We start from the raw sequence: 8,830 nt of genomic DNA, 5'->3' as shown, positions 1-8,830 counted from the left end.
CACCCATTGCTGCTACATCAGGGTATTAAAAAAAGAGACAGAAGGAAGAGGCGGCAGAGGCCCAAGTTGAGTGGTGTGAGGGACTCAGACACAATGGGAGGGAGAAAGAAATAAATGCCTGTAATGACCCTGAACGAACAGACAACGAGGGCACGTGAGAGGCCTGCTACGCTATGGCACTTCTGGAGCCAATTTGCAAGAAATACAATTTAGAGTAGGTGACTTGCAATGCAGTGTCTGACCTTTATTTCCTTTCCTGCCTCAAACTTGTCAAAACCTTTGACCAAATTTTCTATGAACATGAATCATTTTTACAATATTTAGTTGAACTACACATATTTCTCAAAACAGTAATACAATCCTCCAGTATACTGTAAACATCGTGTAAGTACAAGGTGTGCTTATTATATTCAAGTCATTTCTAAGAGACTTATACAAAGACTGTCTTGGTGCTGATTTATGATGTATTTCCAAGTCTAAAAAAATGCTGTTAATGCATGTATAACTAGGAAAAGCCACATATTGTGTTTTTGCAGGGACTTCTGTTTCTAGAGGTGATCACTGCATGGGGGCCTCTGCCTTTATGAAGGGAAATTTGCAAATTTTAGCTAGCTCTGTGCTGTGATGTTCATGTTTTATGAAAGAAAAACATGTTTCTGTACTAAAAATAAAACCCTAATCCAACGTTTAAAAAAATAAAAAAATAAATAGCTATGTAGTATTCTATTTTATGGAAGTTCCATATTTCATTTAGCCTGTCTCCTCCTATTGATCAGTACTTAGGTTATTGGAAATTTTTGCCATTGGTAGCAATGACTTGTATAGACATCATAATGCACATGTGCAAAAAGATGAGTATGATAAACCCTAAAGGGCGAATTGCTGAGTCCAATATATACATTATTAATATTGATAGATATCGCAAAATTGCCTTCATAGAGACTGAATTAATTTACAATCCCAGCAGCAATATATGAGTTTATACACTTCCTCATTTCTTACCAACACAGTGTTGTTAATCTTTTAGATTTTGCCAACCTTACAGGTGAAAGTAGCATCGCGTTATAGTTCTCACTTGCTTTTCAAAATGATGACCTAAGTAACAAAGATACTGAACCCAGGAGTAAAAACTGGGATGAAGAAGCAAGATGAGAAGAATAAACACACACATACACACACACACACACACACACACCTGCAGGTACACCCAACAACAAATCTGTCAAATATTGGTAAATCAGAATGAGGAGTGAAATGTGACTATAACTATAAAAATCACCAAGGAAATGACAATTTAATTGAAACACAAGGCAGAACAATCACAAATAACATGAGACTGAGGCAGATAGAGTAAAAGCATTCTAAAGTGTCTTGTTTGGAAGGAGTTAAAGGTACTGATTAGCTTCAGATGTTGCCACGTTAGGTAGTCACATTAAAAATGTAGGACTAACTCTTCACTAATGTGATTAGAATTTAAAACTCCTAAACCAGTAGGGGGAAATTGAAGAATACTTTAAAAATGTAATCAATTTAATAATATAAGCCATGAAAGGAAAAAATAAAAGAAGCAAAATCAAAACATAACAAATAGAAAGCACAATATATGATAATAGAAACAAATCCAGATCGCCCAGGAATCAGATAAATGTAAATAGTTTAAATCTGGGTGGCTCACGCCTGTAATCCTAGCCCTCTGGGAGGCCGAGGCGGGTGGATCGCTCAAGGTCAGGAGTTCGAGACCAGCCTGAGAGAGACCCCGTCTCTACTAAAAATAGAAATAAATTATCTGGACAACTAAAAATATATACAGAAAAAATTAGCCGGGCATAGTGGCGCATGCCTGTAGTCCCAGCTACTCGGGAGGCTGAGGCAGGAGGATCGCTTAAGCCCAGGAGTCTGAGGTTGCTGTGAGCTAGGCTGATGCCATGGCACTCACTCTAGCCCAGGCAACAAAGTGAGACTCTGTCTCAAAAATAAAATAAAATAAAATAAAAAATAAAAAAAATAAATCTGAGAATTAAAAGAAAGAGATTCTCAGACTGGATTGAATCTGCATTAAAATATCACAAAATTAAAATATTACAAAATCCAGTTTTATGCCATATGTGATTCACAAGAATCACAGAGAAAACCTAAAGACAGGAAAGGTTAAAATTGAAAACTAGTATAAGCTCACAAGGCAAAAACTAACAGAAGACAGCTTGTGTAGTTACAGAAATATTTAACTTAATTTTATTCTTCTTTTTAAGACAGAGTCTTACTCTGTCACCCTGGGTAGAATCCAGTGGCGTCTGCCTAGCTCACAGCAACCTCAAACTCCTGGGCTCAAGGGATCCTCCTGCCTCAGCCTCCTGAGTAGCTGGGACTACAGGTGTGTGCCACCATGCCAGGCTAATTTTTCTATTTTTGTAGAGACAGGGTGTTGCTCTTGCTCTGACTGGTCTTGAACTCCTGGCCTCAAGCAACTTCCCACCTCAACCTCTCAATTAGTGCTGGAATTACAGGTGTGAGCCACTGTACCCAGCCTAGCACTCTTCTTTGGATTTCATTCAGCATTTTGGAGAAAATGTCCCCTTTCTTCTCCTTTTTATCTTCAATTTCTCTTATCTACAGATGCCTTCCACTTGATTCAGAAATTTAAGGTTTTTGCTATCATAACAGCATCTTCCCCTACTATGCAACAGAACACGAGAACTCATTCCTCCTATCTAACCCTGACTTTGTAACCATTACCAACCTCTCCCTGTCCCCACCACCTTCTCCTCCCAGCCTCTGGTAACCGCTCTTTAATTCTCCAAGATAAACTCTTTTAGATTCCCCGTATGAGTGAGATCATGAGGTATTTGTCTTTCTGTCCCTGGTTTATTTCACTTAACATGATGTCCTCCAGGTTCATCCATGTTGTTGCAAATGACACGAGTTCCTTCTTTTTCATGGTTGAATCGTATTCCACTGTGTATATGTACCACATTTTCTTTAGTAATATTGTATATTTCCAAATAGCTAGAAGAAAGGATTTTGAATGTTCTTACCACAAAGAAATGACCAGTGTTTGAGGTGATGGGCATGCTAATTATCTTGATCTGATCACTACATAATGTACACATGTGCATCACACTGTACCCTATAAATATGTACAATTATTATACGTCAGTTAAAAACAAAACAAAACAAAAAAGTATTTTCCATTAGTGTTGCTTTTCTCCCAAATGAGAGACTCATTTTTTTCCTTATTTTCACTTTCAAAGTTCTTGAAAGACTGTTTATGTCTGTTGTCTTCATTTTCTCATTTGCAATTCACTCTTTACTCTTTTGAAACATGGCTTTTACCTCAACTCTCTCCTGCCCTGTTGAAGGCTGTCGGTGCCCCACTAATTAGAAAACACAGAGCTCTCTTATGTTGTATCCTGGTGATCATTTTTTGCAGCATTTTATTCCTTTGAGAATCCTATCTCCATGTTTCTTTTCTTTTCCTTTTTGTGGTCCTCTTGGCTTTTAGGAAATTGTACCGTCCAAGTGTTCTCTCTCTCCTGTTTCTTCTCTGACAATCCCTCACTAACTGCTCATGAGGCAGATGCTGGAGAATGCCGTCCACTCTCTTCTCAGGCCACACGCTCTCTGCTGGCAAAGTCAGTACCCTGCAGAAGGGGACCAATGGGTAAGAACGGGCTAGGGCCATGGCTAAATGAGGATAGCGGGATACATAATACACAATCCACCTAGTTCTTCTAGGGCCCTATGCTATGCAGATTACCTTTTTTCTTCTTTTCCCAGCCCATTTTTTATATACCTAAATTACTGTCAGAGATTCTGCAGTTAAACAATTCTGGAGTGGTATAACTCAACTTATGAAAGTGTTCTACCTAGTACCTCGTGATGAAAACTCTTCTATCTTGATTGGTTATCAGTCAGAGGAGTTTCCAATCCTGGGGACTCTAGAAAACATACATACTCATACTCTGAGTGAATATATTTTGGCTGGGTTGTGTGAGGGCAAGGCCTAGTCTGAAGAGGCTGATGACTTTATTATCTCATTTTTCCCTCTCTCCAGAATGGGTTCTGGGTGGCTCCCCTGGGCGGTGGCTCTGCTCCTGAATCTGAGAAGGCTGGATTCCTCCCTGACTCAAGGCACAGACTCCCCGGGTAAGAACAGAGCAATCGGGGGGCCATGTATGCAAGAACTGGCATGGGGAAGGGACGCCTTTCCCAAGAGGTCTAGGCCACAGACCAGACTGGAAGTGGCTTCTGACTTCAAAGAGCAGTGTGGGAAAGTACTTGGGCAGAAAGTGCCCCTTCCCTCTTCACCACATGCAGTGGGCTTCTGTGAGCAGGCGCTTCCTGTACCAGAGCCAGGGACGCAGGAAGAAGGGAAACATTCTGTTTTGTTCGAGGTCCCTGTCCTGTCAGCGTCCGTGGGAGGACTGCAAAAGCTGGAGGCAGCCTGGGAACAGCCACCATTCTCCAGCCGGGAGTTACTCTGAGGACTGTGACTGTTTCTGTGTTTGTCCAAGGGGGGCGTATGTGGACAAACGAAATTGGAAACAAGGTTGCTTCTGCTACCATGTATTAGCCCCTATTGCATGGTCAGAATTGCACTGAACAACTCTGAGAAGTAAGAGAAGTTGAATACATTTTCCTTGTCCTCAGGATACAAATTATTTGTCACTGTTGTTTTTCTAGCTGAGGAGACAGGCTTATGCACACGTGAAGCCATGCGAGGCCATGAAAGCACATATTTCTGAGCAGAAAACAGGGTGTGGTGTGCCGAGAACAGAGCCCTCTTTGCATGTCAAAGTTGCATTAAATACAAAAGAGGAACAAACCTGGGGAGGACCCTTGTTTTCTAGAGAACAGAAACCACTCTGAGTTTAAGGTGCCCTTAAATGACACAATTTACAAAAATCAGCACAGATTTTAAAAGATGATGACAAATTCAGGCTGTAAGAGGACACAGAGAATAGAAATGCCGAGGAAGAGGATATGGAACCTCACCTGAAAGTCGCTCCTGAGTGAGAGCTGAGCATAGCTCAGCCTGGCAGTGCCTGGGGGAGGCCTCTGAACTTAGAAATGAAAGTAAATTTGCAATGTACAAAGATCGATGGCAATTACCCTTCAATTCTCAACTGCAATTTCATTTCTTCAGGTCTTTCCTAACCTACCTGCGTTATTAACCCCATTTGAATTTCCCTTTATCACGGTGGTGGTTCTCAAGGGCATGGAACTGGGGTAACCTACACAGCAGGCTCACAGCATGTTGTAATCCTTGGCCAGTTCAAGGACTCTCTCCTCCTCCCTCGTCTCCGTTCCCATTCTTTCCTCTCCTTAGAGAATCCATTCTGAACATGTCTCGTATGTCTTTACGTATTTTTCTGCATGCATTTCAATTTTTTTTTTGTATTTTAAAAGTTTAATAAATGTCATGGGCATGGAATTGCATTGTTTCTTTTCTCACCTGACACTGTGCTTCTGAGCATACAGAGGCCAAAAGACCTCCTCTCAAATCCACGTGTTCTGCCACCACTTACCAGATGTGCGTTTTCCCAGAGGTGGGGGCTGGTTCACGGTCTTTCTTTTGGTTTTCCAGAAGATTTTGTGATTCAGGCAAAGGCTGACTGTTACTTCACCAATGGGACGGAAAAGGTGCGCTTTGTGGTCAGATTCATCTATAACTTGGAGGAGTATGCACGTTTCGACAGTGACGCGGGGGTGTTTGTGGCCCTGACGGCGCTGGGGCAGCCCGACGCCGAGCAGTGGAACCGCCGGGCGGATATACTGGAGAGGAGCAGAGCGTCCGTGGATGCGCTCTGCAGACGCAACTACGAGCTGGGCGCACCCTTCACGGTGGGGAGAACAGGTGGGCTGGAAGGTGGGCCCTGGCGGGGTTCAGGAACGTCTTCCATGTGAACCTGGCCGTGGCCCTTCTTCCTTACGAGAAGCAATTTTCTGCTTCGGGATAAACAGATGATGAGCGGTGGAGTCTGTGTATGTGTTCTGTCCCCAAGTGTGACTCATTATCCTCACAGGTCAGGTCACTGTGGTCTTGGTCTCAGACCCCTAAAGTTTCAGGGACCGTGAGGATCAGAATGGTCTCGAATATTAATAGAAGTGGTGATTGTGATGGCACCTCATCAAGTTTAAATCCACCCTGTTTTTGCATCTCGGGGGCTGAGATTTCCCTACACTTCTAGTTTCTACTTGGCTGATCTGGGAAAGAGATTAGGGGTAGTGGTAGTCCCTAAAGAAACTCCTGTCCTGGCTGGGTGGCTTTTCTTTACAGTGTCTCATTCTTCTCTTCCTTCCTAGTGCAACCAGAGGTGACAGTGTACCCAGAGAGGACCCCGTTCCTGCACCAGCACAATCTGCTGCTCTGCTCTGTGACTGGCTTCTACCCAGGGGACATCAAGATCAGGTGGTTCTGGAATGGGCAGGAGGAGAGAGCTGGGGTCGTGTCCACTGGCCTTGTCAGGAATGGAGACTGGACCTTTCAGACTACGGTGATGCTGGAAATGACTCCCGAACTTGGGGATGTCTATACCTGCCTTGTTGATCACCCCAGCCTGCGGAGCCCTGTGTCTGTGGAGTGGAGTGAGAATTAGTTTCTTGTACTCTGTGGGCCTGACTCAGGACCATATTGACTCAATAGATCCTGTGTCACCTCTGCATTCCTCTTGGTACAGCACGAATTCTTCTTTCCCTTGATCTGGGAGAGTCGCCGAAATCGGAGTCCTTGGGTTAGGGTGGGAAAAAACACGGCAAATATCTATTCTCATATCTTCCAAGAAATGAGGAGGTCTAATGCCCTCATCGCATGCTTCCAACCCTGGGAATTGGTTTCCTCTAATACTTAGGTCTTAGTATTTAGGGGACATTCTTATGGGCTCTTAAGAATCAGTAACAGATGGGCGGGGCTACTTTATGGGTGCAAACTTTGGCCTCAAAGAACCATTGCTAAATTTATCCTTTCTATAGTTTAGTATTTGATTTTTTGTCCAGTGCAGACTCTGGGATTTCAAGAAGGTGCACTGAGTACTGGGGAGTGTTTTGCTAACTTTAGGACCTGTTTCCTGTAGGAGCTCAGTCTGATTATCCTTGGAGAAAGATGCTAAGTGGAGTTGCCGCCTTCCTGCTTGGGCTGATCTTCTTTCTGGTGGGGATGCTCATCCGCCTCAGGGCTCAGAAAGGTAATGTGCCTCCGAGGAGCACCCTGCTCCCCCCGGGTCCCCCACTTCCCACCTTCCCTAACACCAAAGAGCGGAGGCAAGGGAAGCTGATTGTACTTCTCAGGGATCACTGGGATAATGTTTTCTGAAGCCCGAGCATTCTCAGCGATAAGCAGAGGTGGAGCTCTGACGGGCCATTCCCCATTCCTCAGGGTTATCGCGACATTTGGCCCTAATTGGGGCAATTCATTCTTCTTTTGTATTTTTTCCAGGATATGTGGAGACCCGGATGTCTGGTGATGAGGTAATGTCTCTTTCCTTGTCTTTGGGTGGCAGATCATCTTCTTGGTTCTCTGGCCAGAGGGAGACACCATGGGGTTAAGGAGGCGTAAGGTTGGCTCTGGCTGGGTGGTACTGTGCCCTGAGTCCCTGGAATGGGAGGGTGGGGCTGCCTCATGGACCTTCGTCTCTGTCCCTGCAGGCCTCAAGAGCTGTTCTTCCCCCTCAGCCACTCTAAGGTCCTCACTGAAGCTTCTCCCCCTGGAGCCTGAAGCAATAGCAAATGGCCTGGGTCCTGGGCGAGCTAAAGGACATTCATGAGGCCAGTGTTCTGGGGATGAATATTTTCCGTGATCCTTGGAGGAGTCCCGAACTGATTCGAGAGTTTCGTGTTTTGAGATCATGCATCTCCCCTCCATCTGCCGTCTTCCTCCTACTTGTATGTGTCATTAATCCCCATGGCCACTGTCCAGAAACTCCCCTCAAACCTAACACCTTCCAGCCTTGGACCATTTACTTGTACTTTTCCACGGTCCAGCCATAATCCTGCAAGTCACGGTACCAAATGTTTCTCTCTTCCAACTGCAGTCTCCACAGTCTTCAGAAGAAAAATGCTCAGTCACCTGTTTCCTTTTCACTGTTTTTAAGAAACTTTTTATTGTAAAATAAAACAGAGACACAAATAACCACTGAAAATATATAATTTCATGAATTATTTAAGGCAAAAGCCCTGTAATCACCACTTGGGTCAAGAAACAGAACTCTGCCAGTTACAGCAGGGGTCCTCAAGTGCCTCAGGCCAGTTAACCTCTCCTCCCCTCAAACATAATCATATCCTGGCTTTTCTGTATTTCTTTGTATCGTTTTTTTTTTTTTTTTGGTATTTCTTTGCAGTCTACTCACCCCAGTATGCATTCCTGGACATTATAGCTTAGTTGTCTTTTTTGTGTCTTAAACCTCACAGGTTTCTCCCTCATCCTTTTTTTTTCCTCATGATTAATCTGTTGAAAAGCCTTTGGAGCTTCCGAGTTTCCCACACTCTGGATTTTGCTGATGGCATACATATGGCACCGTGTAACACGTCCTATGTCTTATGTATTTCATGCAAATTGGCATCTAAATGCAGAGGCTGGATCAGACTCCGGTTTGATCATTGTGGAGAACCTGTAGGTAGTGTTGTGGTTTTTCACCCTGAGATGCACAACGTCCCACTGTTTCTCTCTGTGTTATGCTCGCAACCATGGATGCTAATTGCCTCGTTCTGTTAATTTAGTGGGGATTGCAAAATGGTGGTATTCTAATTCTATCATTCCTTCTTCATTTATTTACTTTCTTACTTCCATAAAGAGACAATTTCCTTCATTTACTAGTGGGTTACCCAGTGGTAATGT

At 43.7% G+C, this 8,830-nt stretch overlaps 1 protein-coding gene across 2 annotated transcripts; it reads left to right on the top strand.

Moving 5' to 3' along the window:
* The first annotated feature begins 3,963 nt into the window (after nucleotides 1–3,963).
* Nucleotides 3,964–8,121, top strand: LOC123631804 (HLA class II histocompatibility antigen, DO beta chain). 2 transcript variants are annotated; one of them, XM_045541792.1, is made up of 6 exons: nucleotides 3,964–4,143; nucleotides 5,588–5,854; nucleotides 6,304–6,585; nucleotides 7,071–7,181; nucleotides 7,433–7,464; nucleotides 7,642–8,121. In XM_045541792.1, the coding sequence occupies exons 1-6, from the start codon at nucleotides 4,053–4,055 to the stop codon at nucleotides 7,675–7,677; spliced, it is 819 nt and encodes a 272-aa protein (XP_045397748.1). In that variant the 5' UTR covers nucleotides 3,964–4,052; the 3' UTR covers nucleotides 7,678–8,121. The 2 variants fall into 2 exon arrangements, with proteins under 2 accessions (XP_045397748.1, XP_045397747.1); XM_045541791.1 differs by having other exon boundaries at nucleotides 5,585–5,854.
* Nucleotides 8,122–8,830: the final 709 nt, after the last annotated feature.

The sequence above is a fragment of the Lemur catta genome, chromosome 2, assembly GCF_020740605.2.
Source record: "Lemur catta isolate mLemCat1 chromosome 2, mLemCat1.pri, whole genome shotgun sequence".
Taxonomy (NCBI): domain Eukaryota; kingdom Metazoa; phylum Chordata; class Mammalia; order Primates; family Lemuridae; genus Lemur; species Lemur catta.
This window is presented reverse-complemented; position numbering and strand designations above follow the sequence as displayed.

Coding starts and splice junctions, on each gene's coding strand:
- LOC123631804 (XM_045541791.1), top strand. CDS start 4,053: ATGGGTTCTGGGTGGCTCCCCTGGGCGGTGGCTCTGCTCCTGAATCTG. Junction 4,144..5,584: donor TCAAGGCACAGACTCCCCGG/GTAAGAACAGAG, acceptor TTGGTTTTCCAG/AAGATTTTGTGATTCAGGCA. Junction 7,465..7,641: donor CCCGGATGTCTGGTGATGAG/GTAATGTCTCTT, acceptor CTGTCCCTGCAG/GCCTCAAGAGCTGTTCTTCC.